At 34.2% G+C, this 18,899-nt stretch overlaps 3 protein-coding genes across 3 annotated transcripts; all 3 read left to right on the top strand.

The window, feature by feature from the left end:
• Positions 1-1,292: 1,292 nt before the first annotated feature.
• On the top strand, positions 1,293-4,849 carry LOC123690317 (chymotrypsin-1-like). The gene is made up of 5 exons (XM_045633590.1): positions 1,293-1,614; positions 1,924-2,101; positions 2,971-3,217; positions 3,688-3,840; positions 4,579-4,849. The coding sequence occupies exons 1-5, from the start codon at positions 1,611-1,613 to the stop codon at positions 4,735-4,737; spliced, it is 741 nt and encodes a 246-aa protein (XP_045489546.1). The 5' UTR covers positions 1,293-1,610; the 3' UTR covers positions 4,738-4,849.
• Positions 4,850-8,398: 3,549 nt separating this feature from the next.
• Positions 8,399-12,076, top strand: LOC123690316 (chymotrypsin-2-like). Its single transcript, XM_045633587.1, has 5 exons — positions 8,399-8,497; positions 8,915-9,092; positions 10,324-10,570; positions 10,845-10,997; positions 11,340-12,076. The coding sequence occupies exons 1-5, from the start codon at positions 8,449-8,451 to the stop codon at positions 11,499-11,501; spliced, it is 789 nt and encodes a 262-aa protein (XP_045489543.1). The 5' UTR covers positions 8,399-8,448; the 3' UTR covers positions 11,502-12,076.
• Positions 12,077-13,024: 948 nt separating this feature from the next.
• Positions 13,025-18,886, top strand: LOC110999553 (chymotrypsin-2-like). The gene is made up of 5 exons (XM_045633589.1): positions 13,025-13,115; positions 14,802-14,979; positions 16,883-17,129; positions 17,443-17,589; positions 18,696-18,886. Exons 1-5 carry the CDS (start codon positions 13,067-13,069, stop codon positions 18,852-18,854), a joined length of 780 nt encoding a protein of 259 aa, XP_045489545.1. The 5' UTR covers positions 13,025-13,066; the 3' UTR covers positions 18,855-18,886.
• The last annotated feature ends 13 nt before the right edge of the window (positions 18,887-18,899 follow it).

The raw sequence follows: 18,899 nt of genomic DNA, 5'->3' as shown, positions 1-18,899 counted from the left end.
GGAGTTTACTCCTAAAGAATCGATTTTCATATATAAGGCGCCCGGTATGAGAAAAATATGACATGTCAAATCTACTGATGCATGACCTCGTTGGTTTTTTGGTGCTTTCTAATGTGGTTGGATTATTTTAAAAAATAAATGATAATTGTCAGATAATAATAATTACATAATTTATCAACATTCCTAATGAAATATTTGTGCACATCTGAAATTGACAATTGTGAAAAGTTTAATGTAAAATATTTCGCCGATTAGTTATAATAAATGTATATGAAACGAATAAATATATATTTATATATGTATATTATTTTCATTAATTTGTTAATTTACCCTTTCATATGGTATTTATCTTATTTTCCGTTGGATAAACTCTTTTTGCGTATTTTTAGACAATCGTACTTAAGGAGTAAACTCTAGTCGTGCGTCGGAGCGTCGTTTAGTGTGTAGTGCGTCGTTTTTTTACTATTTTTAAAGGCTTCTACCCTGGTCTATTCAGATTTCGTAGAATATGGTGTAACGGTTGCAGTTCGTTGCAAACATTATTTTTAAACAAAAATCTTGGTGATTAAAAAGAGTGGCGAATAGTTTATTGCCAGTTTTTCTAGTCCATTCTTCTATCTTAATTTAATAATTGGCAGTAAATGTTAAATTAGAAGCATTTCATTTAATCTTTATTAACGTTCATTGTTGTTACCTAACTTACATTATGTTACCTAAATCAATAAATGATTTTAAATTTGAACATTTTTATTTGTAGCCCATATTCCCAGTATTCTTCTCTTCACACAGATGCTAGATTAGAGGAAAAAACATTATTTATAATAAATTGTATCTGATATTTTATTTTTTAAATTTCCATACGAAAGGCAATGTCTATTAACAATAATTGAACTGTAAATTAGTGTTTTTTCTTTCCGTAACATCGTTTTTAATTGCTTTTTTTATCAAAAAAGTAGATATAAATAGGAGTAAAGACAAAGTATACCTAATCAGAAAAATGTTTGTGCAGCTAGGGTTGGTGCTCCTACTTTCCCGGGGACTTCTGGGTAAGAATTGATTTATATATTTGTAGCATATACATGTACTTTATTATTATCTACACATAATAATAAAGTACATGTATATGATACACACTTGAGTTTTTTACGCCGGCTTTTTCTCTGGGCCTACACACTCTGTCTTTGCCGATGAGTAGGGATGCCTACAAGTTCGAATTGATTGACGTGGAATAAGTGATACCTAGATAATCTTATGTTCCAAAATAAACGTATTTTATTTTATTTCATACATCGATATCATTTCATCAACACTCGCACGTACTTATAGAAAAACCGGTCTTGCATGATTCGCGCGAGTGTTTGCGTGAACGCAAGTAAACGGCTGGTACGTAGTTAGTGCGCTTTGGACCATGTTAAGAGCATTAATTGTTTATTCTCGATTTTATATCATAAGTGAATTGTTACCAAAACGTAAAATTAAATTTATTTATTTAAAAATGATGGTTATTCATCTACCCCACATATTTATTCAAACGAGGCCAGGGATACATTCTTCCCTACCAAGACTCTCACACATCGCAGAATTCACTCCGTGGTTTGAATCCTCGGCGAATGGGTTGGTTACATACACTTTGACAAAAGAATGTATGATCTGTGATCTGTAAGTCCAGCTCAGACGAAGTGGGCCGCCTTCAAATTCTTCCACTTGTCTCTGAACCTCGTCACCATTTTCCAAACATTTATTCCATCCTTATCCCTTTTATTCCATCTTTCCAGCTTATTGATGGGCGTGCTCTCCTTTTTCTTCCCACTGGGCCATTCCAAGTAAGGGTTCTATTCCGGTCTTTTTTGACCGATCAGTCATCACAATCGCGTTATTCATAAGTAAAATCATTGGCTGGCTAATAAATGTGTTTATTCACAGGCGAGTCAGATACATTTGGCGGAGATACGCGGATCGTAGGGGGTCGAGATGCTCCAGAGAACGTTGCAGTTTACCAAGTCTCCATACGTAGGCACAACAGTAATCAAGAATGGCACTCTTGTGGCGGCTCTATCATACACGAAGAATGGGTGTTAACAGCTGCTCACTGCACATATGGGTCAGTAACATTATTATATATAAGATTAGAACATTATAAGATTCCTTCAAGATTCATATGGTTAGGAAACCTGTTTTGTATTCTGGATAAATATAGCCTATGTTGCTCTGGGATTTGACATTCTTATGGTAGGTTTTAAAGAACTGGCCTATTAGCACTGTTGTTCTTCTGGCTTCAGCTTATGATTTTCATCACTGAGATTGTACGTGTGCAACAATAGACTATCAGTCTACGGTAAAGGAAAACATCGTGGGGAAATAGGCCATAGACTCAATAATATCGGCGGCTTGCGTCACGTAGAGGCTGCTCACCTTCTTGCCTATTAGAAATGATAATGGAACATATAGGTGCCAAACCAAAAGGTTGCATAGTCGCAGATTTTTTCGTATTCGTTTCAAGGATACAAATACAATAGCTTTCTTTATAATGTAATTTATGTCCTAAATGGATATTTCAATAGAACTCTCTTAAATCTCTCTAAATATTTTTGCTAAAACACTTGATAAATTTAAACACATGTGAAACTGATTGTAATCGAACCCAAAGCCATATTATACAATAAGTGCGATTACAATTTATTTCAAACTCAGAGATAAAATACTGTCTAATAAATCACCAAAATACCTATAATTTATTTTTCCTACAAAGATTATAATGATAATTAGATTATTATAAGATTAATTGGAAACACACAAAAATACATGGTTGAGATATTATTTCAAAATTGAAAATTTAAATTATTTAGTCCCTGTGGTAGTATAGTACCTTTGGTGCTGGCATTTCCTGGCTGTATTGTGATATTCACTTTCGAGGAAAACACCAGCTCTGGAGTTACCGGTACTATATATGTACCCAATTGTAATTTACAGTACTGATGCCAAAACACTGTCCATAGTGGTTGGATCAACCCAACTGAGATCAGGTGGCGACCGTTACAAAATAAAGAAAATCATCAATCACGAGAATTACGCGAAAAAAGATTTTCGAAATGACATAGCTCTGATAAAAATCGATGGCAAAATCAAAATGAAAAAGAACGTTGGGCCAATCAAATTGAAGAAAGAGCCTGTGGCTGCTGGAACATCTTGTGCTTTGACAGGATGGGGTAAAATTGACGTAAGTAATCAGACAAATTAGGTGCAAGTATTGGTACGACAACGAATTGTCGTAAAGACGGTACTGGAATTGGTCAAAGTTAATTCGTCTGTGATTTTTTTATGTGTAGTAAAGGAAAAGACATTAAATATTTTTAAACAGTCCTTGTGGTAAGAAATTAATCTATGGGATGTTCTATATTTTTATAAATCACAACCCATTTTTATCTTTGTTAAATTGATATATTTCTTCACAAACAACGGTAATTAATTTATATTCTTATAGAAACGCTCATAGAAAAAAGTACATCTTCACTCATCTTAAAAGTTCTGAGTGACGTCTGTTTTCTTCTTTTCTAAGTGTCCTGTATTTATATTGCCACATACATCAAAATCGTATAGAAAATACTACACCATATAGTATGTACATTTTAGTGCGTATCTACGATACGCTACAAATCCTTCAATACATCAAATTGATTTGTTTCACAGAATCGTGGAACTGTGCCAAACCAGCTTCAAGTTCTGGTGTTCAGGAGTATTAGCAATAAGGACTGCAATAAGCAGTTAAAAGGTTCCAATTTCCTACCCATCGATCAGAAACAGCTCTGCGTGAGAGCTCCAAGTAATAAGGGTGCTTGTAATGTAAGTTTACCTTGGTGACATGGGATGAGATCCGGAGTCAATACAGTGTTCGTTGCCATGGTTACAATTCCTTTTACACAGAGTTAAAAACCTGAGATTAGCAGTAATATTTACTTTGTATATTCAAGTTCCTTTGTCTGTGATCGTATTTGATCTACAAATGATTCTAATTCGATATTCCCATAGCATTGGTTTTGTGATGCGATAGATAGCTTTTAGGAGAGTGATTTGTAATCTAAAGCAATTTTGAGTTGCCATTTTTTTTTAATAACTTCGTCGCTATGGCAACAAACATGTAGATATACTTATTTTTATGTTATTATATTATGTAATGTGTAAAGTATTTGAAAATCCCAACATGAGGATGTGATGATGGATGAGGCCTCCACCACTTCGGATCGCCAAAAGATAATAAATAATAGAGAATAGACAATTATGGTTATAGAAAAAAAAATATGGCAATGTTGGTCTAGTAGTTTTATCTCTCTCATCTCTGAGGTCGTAGGTTCGATCCCCGGCTGAGCACGAGTTTCCTCCTATGCGCATTTAACATTCTCTCGTCAAGAAGAAAACACGGTGAGAAAGTTAATAGCTTACCTTAGAACTGGGAGGGTGATCTACCTACTTTCCAAATAGATTGAAAATTATGAAACAATCTGTGACTAAAGAGGTCTTAGCCCAAACCTAGAGGGTTTAGCGCCACTGATTTATTTATTAATGAAGACATTCCTTCCATAGGGAGATTCGGGAGGTCCTCTGGTCGCTTCTGATGGAAAGAATGGCCTTGTTCAAGTTGGTGTCGTGTCCTGGGGAATCCCTTGCGCTAGAAACTACCCAGATGTTTTTGCATCAATTTCTGGTTATTATGACTGGATTACGAATCATATGAAGGATTAAATTATGTGTTTCGACACATCATAAGTTGCTAACCTACGTATAAATCTGTGAAGTCTTTCTTTTAAATTAAATGTATTATATGTAAAGTAATATGCACACTACAATGTATGGATGCCACATGTAAAAATATAAATTTTTATTTTGAATGACACTATTTTTTTTATTTCTTCACTGATGCCTCAGTCTAATCTAAGTAATAAATATTAAAATACAGTCTCCATCCCTTTCAACGTGTCTTTCGCTTTGCAAAGACACGTTTTTGTGTTCTTTTTCAAATGAACACGGAAGAAACAAATAAAAATATTTTTGTCTTAAGTCATTCATAATTGCACCTACAATGAATAAATGATTTTTAATTTAAATATATATTTTTATTTGTAGCCCATATTCCCAGAGTTCTTAACATAGATTAATATATATGTATATATATAGATAGCTTAACATAGATGCTAAATTAGAAGAAAAACAATATTGACAATAAATTGTATCTGAAATTCAATTTTTTTAAATTACCATACGCAAATTATTAAAATTAATTAATACAAGTGAAAAGTTAATTAGTTTTATAATTAGTTTTATTTTTGAAGTGAAACTTCTTTATCGACGTATGCGAGAATTTTTTTAAGAAAACGTCACGTTTTTCGGTTACGCGCTATGTTTCTTTTTTTATCGAAGTTTAGTAAAGTGACGTAAATAATATAATGTAATATATGATAATAATAACAGCAATATATTCCTTTTGAAGTTTGGTTTGAAATACGAATAACAATATATTAATTTGAAAAGTGATAAAATAAAAAGACTATACAAGAAAACTGAGAGTGATTATACATTTCGTTTTATAAATTCACAACACGTATGAGCATGATTTTAATATTTATTTGAGGTTAACCTTACTTTTTGATTGTAAGCATCAGTGCCTGTATATAAATCTGTTAAAATTAGCAAGTATTAATAAATATGACTGAAAATATTGTTTTTCTTAAGGCTTAAGCCTTATCTACTCCATTTTCGTGAAGTTGAAAGTAGTAGAAAAATGATAAGTCGTAAAGAAGTTTAACTTCTTACCTGTGTACTCTGGTACACACACATATTTTTTTTCCTTTCGAAACAATTTTTAATTGCACTTTTTTATCAACAAAAAACATGTGCAATTCCCACGTGGTAGAAGTGAAACCCTGGAGTACTTTCGCCTCTCCTTCGGTTGATTTCTGTGTTAAACAAGATACAAAATTTAAAATAGAAACTTGAGAGGTGTCAAGGGATACCCGAATGGAACGAAGTTCCTTTCGATTAATCGGTGAAGGCATTGTAATAAAATTTTATTTTTTAAAGTTATAATATTTTTTTTTATTATTAACAAATATAATGTTATTAAAACTTAATCAGTGGCTTGTGGTAATTGAAGTAGGAAACATATGTTTGGGAATCTATTTTATTTATGTCTTGAAAAAACACTTAATACTTTGTTGTTTTCATTTCTTATCCCTAGGAAAAGAAAAAAAAGACAATATCACGAGGTGTTCCCAGGCGGTCATCCATCCAAGTAATGACCTCGCCTCACGTTGCTTAACTTCGGTGATCGGTCGAGAATTAATTGCATAGTTCCCAGTTTACCTCATTATTAATGCTAAATCTCGAAATATTATTTCTAACTTTAGTTTTTATCTGTTTTTTCTCATAAGTTTTTTTTAAAAAAGCAATACGGCTTTTAATAAAACGTGTTAGTTATAAGTTTGTTACATTCCAGGAATTAATGTACACTGGACATGAGCTCTTTTAATTTCTATTGAACATTGAATAAAGAATTTTTGAAATTGAAAATTGAATTGAATGTGCGATAGAAGAATCGTTTAGTTCGTCGTTAAAATAGGCAGTTGGCCCGCAGACGGTGAGGAAATTACTTACTATTTTCTTGCTCATAGAATTCCCCACGGTTTTATTTTAGTCTAGTCTATGCATATGTTTATAATTCCCACGACTGTATCTATTTTATTATTTTTTGGTTTTTAGAACATTTATCTTAAACATTGCAATGTATGTTTAACATAAAACCGTTTAACTTAAAAAGTTTTTTTACCTATTTTTATTTTCTAGTTTTTACTTTTTATTTCGCATTCTGTTTAATTCATTTAGTGCTTCATTATTGCAAGGTTTCTTGCCCGTTATTTATATTATATTGTATTCCGCTTGTTGAGCCCTTTCATTTGATACCCATATTGATGGGATTAATAAAACATACATTATCCGCCATTTTGTAGCGGCGGCCATCTTGAATTTATAATGATAATGAATAAACATAATTGTATTGTCACCAAAATCCAAAGTGTATGCAAAATTTCAGATTAATCGGTTGACAGAAAGAGGGTGAAATTTGAATTACTAAATTTGACCCAAGAAGAAATTAAAAAGAATAAAACAAACGGGGTGAGCTAAATAAAACCGTTTAAAAACAAAAGAGCATCTGCGTTTTGGTTAGTAGTCCTATAATAAAGTGGCAGTGTGTCTAGAAACACCTAAAAACAAAGTGACATCTTTGAATTTTCATTACTTTCTAATCACAGAAAACACATTTTAAGTAGTTTTTTTTTTCAATCTTTTGAGTATTAATAGAAATTGAAGTGAGCCTTTTGAGTATTGTTATTCATTGAAGCGAATGAGTTTAGGTCATAATGCCAGATCTGACTGAATTGCATGTCTCCCGAGCTATCGCTTTGCTTGAAGAGGGTCGAACTATGCGTTATGTAGGAAATGATCTAGGAGGAGCCCCTTCTGTTATCTACAGATTTTGGAAGCGATACCGTGAGACGGGAGAATACTCACGAAGGCGTGGTCAAGGTCGAAAGAGAAAAACTACACGATTGCAAGATCGCTACATCGTCAACTGTGCTTTACGTAACCGCACCACAACTGCAAGAGATCTACAAAATACACTAATGACGGCTACTGGTGTAGAAATTTCCGAACAGACGGTAAGAAATAGGTTGTTGGAAGCCAATTTGAGATCACGCCGACCAGTTCGGCCTGTGCGTCTAACAATTCAACATAGACAAGCTCGCCGACAGTTCGCGCAAAATCACGCTAATTGGCAACTTCGACATTGGAGGCCTTGGATGGATTGGTAATTAACAAATTAACAAGGTAGAAAATAGCGTACAAGTTAATTTAAATCTAATTTTAGTTTAAGCAATAGAAAGGAGAAAAATCTTGTTCCGCTAATTGTTTTGAGTCGTATATAATATTCAAAGTAGATGTCGTGACCATAGTTCCTTATCTCTGTTTATTCATTTAGAGATAACAAGACTGGAAGCTTATTGACTGTTTGTAATGTATAAATTAATTTCTAAAAAATTTGACAGCTGGTAGCGACCTTTAATCTTAACAAATACAAATAAAAAAACATGTATTCATATTTAGAGGTATTTAATCATAATATGAGAATGTGCCCCGAGGATAATTCAAAAATTGAACTAAAAAAGGACCACCCTAATATATATCCATAAAATCTAAATTAGAAGAAAAGTCAGTATTAATAAATTGTACCTGAAAAGCTAAATGTTTTAATTATTTAGAGATAACAATAAAATTAATTAACCTAGTGAAAAGTAATTAACTATTATTTCTTTTCGAAAAATAGTTTTTAATTGCATTTTTTTCATCTACAAAGTTAATATAAATAGGTCTTAAGGCAAAGAATACCTAATCAGAAAAATGTTTGTACAACTGGGGTTAGTACTTCTACTTTCGCGGGGACTTCTGGGTAAGTATGGATTTATACATTTGACCGAACGAGGCCAGGGATACATTATTCCCTACCAAGTCTCTCACACATCACTCTATGCTTTCATTTCCTGTTAGAATGCGCAGAATTCGTTCCGTGATTCGAATCCTCGAAAAATTTTATTAAATTACATAGACCCTGTCGTAATGTGTAATATAAGTACACGACCTCCGCCTGAAAAATAAATTCAATTAAAATTCTTCCACGTGTCTCAACTACACCAACATTTCCCGCAATCCCTTTTATTTCATCTTCCCATGTTTCTGGTGGCCGTCCTCTCTTTTTTCTTCCCACTGGGCTATTCCAAGTTAGGGTATTTTTTGTCCCATCTGACATCACAAATGCGAGCGCGTTATAAAAGAATTGAGGCAGGCTAATAAATATGTTTATTTACAGGCGAGTCTGATGCATTTGGTGGAGATACGCGAATCATAGGGGGTTTTAATGCTCCTAAGAACTTGGCGAATTACCAAGTCTCCATACGTAAGAAATACCATAATCAAGAAATACACTGGTGTGGCGGTTCTATCATACACGAAGAATGGGTTTTAACAGCTGCTCACTGCACATATGGGTCAGTAACATTATTTTTATAAGATATCGTAATTAGATACGATAACCAATTTGGGTTTCGACCCAAGCTGTCTACTGATGGTGCTATACTGAGTCTTAAGCACACCGTTTCCTACTATCTGCGTCGGAGGACGGCGGTATATGCCTGTTTCCTTGATCTTTCCAAAGCCCTATACGATGCAGTGTGGAGTAAGACAAGGTGGACTGAGCTCTCCATCTCTCTTTAATTTATATATAAACGCTTTGACTGAGACGCTTAGCAGCGAACGTGTCGGCTGTCACGTGGACGGTGTGTGCGTTAACAATATCAGCTACGCAGACGATATGGTGCTGCTGAGTGCGTCGGTCTGCGGGGTTACACGGCTCCTTAAGCTCTGTGAGGTATATGCGGCTAGTCATGGCTTGAAATATAATGTAAATAAAAGTGAAGTCATGGTCTTTGGGGCCGGGTGGAAGGGTGTGTCCAGTATACCCCCCATATCTCTATACGGGGTCCCCTTAAAAATTGTACAAACATTTAAATATCTTGGTCACATTTTGACACCCGACCTCAGGGACGATGCTGATATAGATAGCGAACGGAGAGCGTTGTGTGTCAGGGCGAACTTGATCGCCCGCAGGTTTGCGCGATGTTCAATAGATGTGAAAATAACCTTGTTTAGAGCATTCTGCACATCATTCTATACGAGCGCCTTATGGTCGAAATATACTCGATTGTCATACAACGCTTTCCGTATCCAATATAATAATGCGTTCAGGGTGCTGTTGCGGCTGCCTCGATTCTGCAGCGCATCGGGGATGTTTGCTGAGGCGCGGGTGGATTGTTTCTACGCCACCATGCGCAATAGATGTGCATCCTTGGTGCGCAGGGTGAGAGCTAGCGGTAACGGCATCCTCCGCATGATCGCGGACCGAGTCGATTGCCAATACCTCAATCACTGTTCCGCTATTTCATGCGGAATGATTCCGGTATGAATATAATGTAAACCTACTAACATTTAGATTTAAGTTATTAAGTTGTACTTACTATCATTGCTATGGAACCTTGTTTTCCGAAATAAACAATTAAATTAAAAATTAGAACATATTTTAAAGTTTGGTTTCTGTGGCAGTGTACCTTTAAAGATGGCATATCCTCGCTGTATTGCGAATTGCGATATTCGGTAGTGCGAGGAAAGCACCAACTCTCGGGTCACTGGTACGACACATTTCTTACTAATTTTAATTTACAGTATGAATGCCAATCGACTACTCATTGTGGTTGGAACAACCGAACCAAAATCAGGTGGCGACCGTTACAAAATAAAGAAAATTATCATTCACGAGAAATTCTCAATAAGAAAATTGATAAATGACGTAGCTCTAATGAAAGTCGACGGTAAAATCAAAATGAATAAGAATGTCAGGGTAATCGAATTGTGGAAAGAGCCTGTGGCTGCTGGATCAATTAGTATTCTGACGGGATGGGGATTTACTGACGTAAGTACTCAGACAAATTAGGTCCTAGTTATCGAATTGACAGTAGTAGACCTAACTATCTAGTCAAAGGCGGTAATTCGTCAAAGGATTTTAGGTTAGGTTAGGTTTAGTCTGTTCTTTCTAATGAGTGCTAAACGGGCAAATATGAAATATTTTTAAACAGAATTTGTTTGTATAATAGATGAATTTGTGATAAGAAAACCCTAAGATGAATATAAGGCACCAGGAGTGGATGGATCCACCGATGTAGCTGACAAATTGAATTGTTTTACAGAATAGAGGAACTATGGCGAACAAACTTCAAATGCTGATCTTGACGATTATTAGCAACAAGGACTGCAAGGAGCAGCTAAAACGTGCCTTCTTAGCACCAGTCGATGATAAACAGCTCTGTGCGATAGATCAAAGAAAGGGGGGTGCTTGCCTAGTAAGTTTTAGAGTCACAACAACGGTTTTTGTTGCCATGGTTACCATTCCTTTTTCACCGAGGTTAATAACTGATGGACTCTTCATTTTCCTATTTTTATTCTTTATTGCAATCTGGTGTATCTTGTATAAATATTTTTTTTAAATAACAACGTAGCTATGGCAACAAACATTACATTAGAAGTATTTAAAAATCCCACAATATCAAAATGAGGTTGAACCTCAAAATAACAAATAAAATATTAAAGACGCCATATGTACTGATGGAATTTAACTTTGTAACAACACAAGGAGGTTTTAGTGCCACGGATTTATTTTATTAATGAAGATATTCCTTCCATAGGGTGATTCAGGAAGTCCGCTGGTCGTCACTAATGGAAATAAAGGTCTTGTTCAAGCTGGAGTCAGGTCCTCGGGAACGATTCCGTGCGCGAAAGGCCAGCCTGAGGTTTTTTCTTCAGTTTCTAGCTATTATGACTGGATTATGAAAAATATGAAGAATTAAATTGTGTCGACAAATTATTAACCAAACGTATCATATAGACCAGCTATATGATACGTTTTATTACATATAGTTATTTTTTATTATTATATGTGCAGGCAGTCCTCGTACTTACGGCATTTTAGGTTCTCGAAATATGCGACGTAAGTCGAGACGTATTTTTTCATATGTTTACATGTAAAACTCAAGGGTTAGGTACCATACGGAACCCATGAAGAAGCAATATTTTTTTACGCATTGCAAGATATTATAACTTTTCCAAAAATTTCTCAGCTCCATGCCATCATTTTCATTAGCCTTAAAGCCTGTGAAAAAGTTCTCCTGAGATAAAAGGCCTTAAAAGACGCTATAACTCCTTGATCCATCGGCTGTAACAACGAAGTGGTGTTTGATGTGCCGGCCCCACGGACATTGACCTTGTGACAAGTGAATTCTCCTATACCGGAAATCGAAACAAATGACGTATCTTGAGGAATAGTATCAAAAAATTGTTTGACGTAACTTGAAACGATGTAAGTGGAGGACTGCCTGTATAGCATTATGCACGCATATGACATTTAATAAATATCAATTGGTATTTAAAAAATATATTCATTTATTTTGAAGTACGGGTTTTTTTTTTAAACAGACTCCATTTAGGGACATTAAAGGACAATAAACTTGATGTGTTCTTTTTTCAAATAACACAATCGTATGTAGTCAAGTCTCAGTAATTTCAGATTCGTTCCCCAGTTAACGCTGAATTTAGTTTTTCTATAAAATATTTAAAAATCTACAGTTTAAAAAGGGGCGTATATTCACTCAGTAAGTATCGCAATAGGCCTAGCGAGGAAATTCCGCTTTTAAGGTAAAAAGGAAACGAACTTTTTTAAATTTGTTCAATTTTTCTTTATTTAGATATATATTGTACTATTAGTATGTTAGTTAAGAATAGTACATAGTATTGTCTTTTATTAACATAACTTTTACACATTTAAAGAAAACCACTTTTTTACGGATTATAGTTATGTATTATAGTATTTAAACTTATAATTATTTAGACATAATTTTAAATTTAACCTTTCAAACTTTTTGACATTTAACACCATTGTCTTCAGTCACCGTGACCACGCACGCTGTAAAGCACGCGAAACGTCGGTTAAATTTAAAATTATGTCTAAATAATTATAAGTTTAAATACAATAATACATAACTATAATCCGTAAAAACTGTTTTTCTTTAAAAGAATATTGTAATTACAAGTTTTTCACTTAAATATAAATTACTCCTGGCAGCTCATTAAAAGATTACATTTCAAAATAGCCTTGAATAGCAATGAACTCGCAATTTTGCTCCGTAGGACACTGAAGAAATTGTTTATAATATTAAAAAAAACATTATAAACATTTATTTATGTTATATAAGAAGTACAAATTAACTTTTTAATCAGTTAAATTGCTTTTGTTTATTTACATAAAATTTATTATACTAAAAAGCAATTTAAGTTTTTAATTACTTCTTTTTTCGACTAAAATTTTAATATATAAAGAACGTCCGAACTCTTAAAACGAAACTGCAACTTAAGAAAAATGTTGTTTCAATTGGGAATATTATTTCTACTTTCGCAAGGGCTCTTCGGTAAGTAAAATTTAATTTTAATTTTGAAACTTTGGGATATAATTGAAATTTGGTAATTTTTAAGTGTGTAAAAATATATATGATACTAGCGGATCCGACAGACGTTGTCCTGTCTATACGTCTTTAAATTGAAAATTTCAAACTTTTTTTAATAAGCTAAAACATTCTGGACCATTTTGATGAAAATTATTATTCAAATGTTATGACAATATCTAACGATCCAGCACATGGTCTACAATAAAACAATGATAACAAAACTTTTTTTTAATTTGATCGCAGCGCTAACTGTCGGGACAGACTAAAATTAAAATTCGAATATTATTTAAAATTTGACAGTGCGATGGTAGCGCCGTCTGTCGGATCCAATGTAAAACATTCCAAAATCAACAACTACTAATTAATTAAAAAAAACATTGTCCAGCGGACAAAATTGTGAATCTAAACCATTCTCGAATCTCCACGAACACACACAAAAAATTTCATCAAAATTGGTCCAGACGTTTAGGAGGAGTTCAGTCACATACACACGCACACAAGAAATATATATATTAAGATATATTCCTTAATGACTATTTAAAATTATTTTCACTTTATTATCTTGAAATGAATTTAAATGAAATCGTTTATTTGCTAAGAAACTGGTGCAATTAGAAACAATTATTTTAAAAATCCGCACAATCCGCCATATATAAATCGGCATGCAAATGTCATTAATTTTATTATGCCACATAATAGAAGTATTTACATAATGTCGTAATAATAGGAAAGTTAAGTTAATTAGAATTGGTGTTAACCAAATAAAGCCGCTTTCTGTGTCCCTATATTCGTATGTATGCTTAAATCTTAAAACTACGCAACGCGACACAACGATTTTGATGCGGTTTTTTATAAAATATTTTCGAAGATTTAAAACTTGCAGGCTATAAATATCACTTTGAATTTAGCAGCGATCGGACGCATTTATTATCAGAGCCTACTAATAAAACCTAATAAAAAAGGTGATTTTCATCAGCATTGCACCCGTGCGAAGCCAGGGCGGGTCGCTAGTATATAATTTTTAAAATTTAACTTTAAATACCAGCTCGTAATCAACATTATCAAACCTGAAATGCCTGGCAAAACTTAAAGTATATCCGATACAAAAAGGAGCCCCAAGACCCAAGAGAACAAAATCAAGTTTGAAATTCTTCTCTAAGGTCGCGCCTGCTTCTGTGTTTGTCCGGGAATTGAGCCGGGGCTGACGTTGTCACCTCCAGTTGTCTTATTGCCTTCGTATTAAAATATAACAATACAGCTCAAACCGTTGCTCATATTTTAACGCTCAGTAGGTGCGGAGGGCCGCTAGTGTTGTCAATGTCCTGTACATTGACAACACTATTTTGTTTAGCAACCAAATGCTGAATAAATACGACCAATATTTTAGCCTTGACTTGTTTAAGCTATCGCTGAATATGCTTAAAAGGTGTATTATGAGTATCCATAGTGCTATATCAGCTGCATCACGAACTCACCCCACAAACACACCTTCACGTCCATATATACACAACACAGCCGAATAAATTATTACGTATTTAATATTTCTTATTGATTTTTCGGTTCTGTTAATATTTCAACCTAAACTCTTTGTAACTCAAGTCTAGTATAATTGTTTTTTTTAATCATTTACTTAATAAAAAAATTCGTCAGCCGAGTCTGAGAAACCTGATGGCGACACCCGAATCCTGGGTGGCAGGAATGCTCCTGAAGGATTCGCTAAGTACCAGGTTTCAATTCGCAAGAAACCAGGTAAGAATGAATGGCATCATTGTGGAGGTTCTATTCTAAACGAAGAGTGGGTGCTGACGGCCGCTCATTGTACCTATGGGTTAGTACAAATTTACTTTTTAATCTGAATACAACTGCTATAGAATTTATTGGCAACAAATCAAGTTACAGGAAATATTCCAATATAATACACCAAGTGAGGTTTGTATTACAAGATCCTTCCTTGTTACATTTTCTGTTATCCTAGCAACATAGGAGCATTACAATTGAAACGAATAAATTTACATTACAATTCTCCTTGTTAGTCTGCCTTTTGAAAATGTTCCGTATGTACAAGTCGTAGAGGGTAGATGAAAATTAAGAGTTGTATGTAGTTTTGTATGCTGTATCATAAAAGAAGGCTAAAATGTTTTTTTGGGGTGGACACCCCTTATCACTCAGGGGTGTGATATTTTTCAATCCTATAAGTGATAGGGATAGTAGTCGATTTCGATAACATGCATAATAACGATATTATCGAAAATAAAATCAATTATATAATATTAACTATATACCTCTCATACACAATACCCCGGAACGACGCCATAAATAATAATAAGTACCTGGATGGCCGAGCTTTGCTCGGTATTTTATTTTTTTATAAATTGGAAATTATATATAAGTACGAATTACATACTAATAAAATGATGAAAATTACATACTTATATATGCTGGAATAGCTTTAGTGTTGTTGTGTCGTTAAAGCAATTAAAAAAATAGTATTATTATTCGCCGATAGATGTCAGGAAGATTCATTTTTCAGTTTAAATTGGGACTACTTTTTTAATAAGCTAAAACATTCTGGACCATTTTGATGAAAATTATTATTCAAATGTTATGACAATATCTAACGATCCAGCACATGGTCTACAATAACACAATGATAACAAAACTTTTTTTTAATTTGATCGCAGCGCTAACTGTCGGGACAGACTAAAATTAAAATACGAATATTATTTAAAATTTGACAGTGCGATGGTAGCGCCGTCTGTCGGATCCAATGTAAAACATTCCAAAATCAACAACTACTAATTAATTAAAAAAAACATTGTCCAGCGGACAAAATTGTGAATCTAAACCATTCTCGACGAACACACACAAAAAATTTCATCAAAATTGGTCCAGTCGTTTAGGAGGAGTTCAGTCACATTCACACGCACACAAGAAATATATATATTAAGATACATATATATACAAGAATTGCTGGTTTAAAGATATAAAATAAGATAATCTAGGGCGCTACAACCTAGAACCTATTAATAAACAAGTAGGTGATGCCTCAGACTTGAATGACAAACTACAGATGTTTGGGTTTAAGAAAAGGCAACGATGTTTTCCTCTAGAATTTACCTACAAACGAAAGATCGGTGCAGGACCTTCAAGAAAATGATAGGATACCAATTCCTCAAAAGCCGGTACGAACACTTACGAGCCTTGTGGCAATGTGAGTGTCTGTACACATCACTGAACATCAAATGAGCCTCACATCAGGATCCTAAAATACAGAGCTCACGACATCAGAAGGCAGATGGAGATTATAGAGATACCTCTTTGTGAGACTTGTTTGTTGTCAATTATTGTATTTTTTGGCATTTTTAATTTATCATTTAAAAAGTAGTAATTAAAGTTATTATATATATTTGATATATATTTTTTTCGTTTTATTCTAGCTTCCGGCAGTACAGTTGACTCCTTTTCGGTTTCTAACTCAGGCCACGGCTTACTGTTATCAACTTGATTCGCTTGCTGGTGACGCTTCTATTTCTTCTATCCACCTTCCTGTTTTGGAGTCTCAAAACAGGAAGTCTCATCGTGCTATTCTATCAAAAGCTCACCTTTTGATAGACTAGCACGATGCACAGCATCTTCCTATATATACTGTGATGTTTAATGTTTTGGCTGTTATGTACTGTCTGTATTGTAACTAGCTGTATGAATACTGAATATAACTAATATTATTTCAGGATTAAGATGAGCGAACTTTCTATAATGGTCGGGACTAATAAACTCCAGTCTGGTGGCACCCGTTATAAAATTAAGAAAATGATATCTCATGAGAAGTACGCGAAAAAAGATTTAAGAAATGACATAGCTCTTATACAAATAGACGGTAAAATCGCCATGACAGATAATGTCAAAGCAATTAAGCTAAAGAAGGAAGCTGTATCTGTCGGAACAAAATGTACGTTGACTGGTTGGGGATACACTAACGTGAGTACTAAGCTAGACTTAATACTGATAAACCCCTCTTCATAAACAGTATTTAAATATCCAATCACTTGCGTTGAACTGGGCCTAAGATTTTTGTATCTGTAACATGATCGTTTATCCATTTAATAGTCAAGAAGATGGTCAGCCTCCTTTACCTGACACAATTCGACTTTTTGGGTCTAAGTCAAGCGGGTTTATTCGCGATGTTTTCTTACACCACTTGACACATAGAAAGTCTATTAGTGCACAGCCAGGGACAGAACATACGACTCCAAAGATGAAAGTCGCACTGACAACATTATTTATATTACAGAACTATAAAACTGTGCCGAATGATCTCCAATATTTAGAATTCACAACGATAAGCAATAAGGAGTGCAATGACAAGCTAAAGAAATTCGCCGCGATTGATGAGAAACAAATTTGCGTGAAGCGACCAGAAGGAAAGGGAGCGTGTAATGTAAGTATGTTGTCAAAATCAAAATTCACTGACTGATTCCATTAAATCAATATGAATAAGAGCGGGCACCAAAATGTACTGACAGATATTGCGTATAGATAGCGACTTCTACCGCATTTGCCATGGACAGTGTTCAAAGGGACCTCCCTTTGTTATGTTTATCCGAACACCTGTTCGGATAAACATCTGCAGCTGAGTTTCATCATCGAAGGAAGATGTTGTCGGTCGTGCTACAACTGAGTTTTTTTGGCATTAATTGCCTCGCACCACCACTATGTGTAAACTATCTGCTAGTTTAGTTTATAGTTAGCTGCCAGAAACAGAAACAGAAGAGAGCTATTCGTGCAATTTATAATTTAAAATGTAGGGAATCTCTGAGAGATAAATGTAAGGAAGTTAATATACCTATCCCTCGCAATATATTTATGAAAATATTATGTATGTATACAAAAATAGTGATAAGTATACTAGAATAGAACATACGCACAATGTCAATACTCGGAACAAACGCAGGCTGCAATTTTCCCGTACTAGACTGTCTAAAGTTAGTAATTCTTTTTTGGGAAAAGAGATAGTCTTCTTTAATAAAATCCCAGAGGCTCTTTTATCTCTGCCTTTTATTAAATTGAAGAAATGTATTAAAGAAAAGCTGTGTAAAAAGGCTTACTATAAAGTTAGTGATTATCTAGTTAATAAAAGGGCCTGGGACTATAGACAGCTATATTTGTTTTAAATATTGTAGAATAGTTTGATGATTTGCTTTTTTTTAAAAAAAGACTACAGAGAGTTTTTTACGCCGGCTTTTTCTCTCGGCCAACACCTTCTGTCTTCTTTGCCGATGAGTAGGGATGCCAACAGGCTCGAATTTAATGACGTGGAATAAGTGATACCATTATGATCCTATATTCCAAAATAAACGTATTTTATTTTATAAAGAAAAGACCTACACAACCCAACTTCGCCATGCACGGTGTATTCCTTGTGTATCTTCTACTTGTAAGATGCTTCTCAGGCATCCGTTCTACATGGCCAAAACCTTGTGACTACGAATTTTTTCAGTGTTATTTTGACATTTTGTCTCGACTAATAATTTTATGCTTCAACAGGGAGATTCTGGAGGTCCTCTGGTTGTCGCTGATGATAATAAAGAGTTCGTCCAAATAGGAGTTGTATCCTGGGGTATCAATCCATGCGGTAAACAATATCCTGACGTGTTTGCCTCAGTTTCTGGTTATTATGACTGGATCGAGAAGAACATGAAATGAAAAATTTTGTAAATTAAATAAATGATTGTGTAGCAAAAAGATTTT

The sequence above is a fragment of the Pieris rapae genome, chromosome 24, assembly GCF_905147795.1.
Source record: "Pieris rapae chromosome 24, ilPieRapa1.1, whole genome shotgun sequence".
Taxonomy (NCBI): Eukaryota; Metazoa; Arthropoda; class Insecta; order Lepidoptera; family Pieridae; genus Pieris; species Pieris rapae.
The sequence above is the reverse complement of the archived record's forward strand: the minus strand, read 5'-3'. Positions and strand labels throughout refer to the sequence as shown.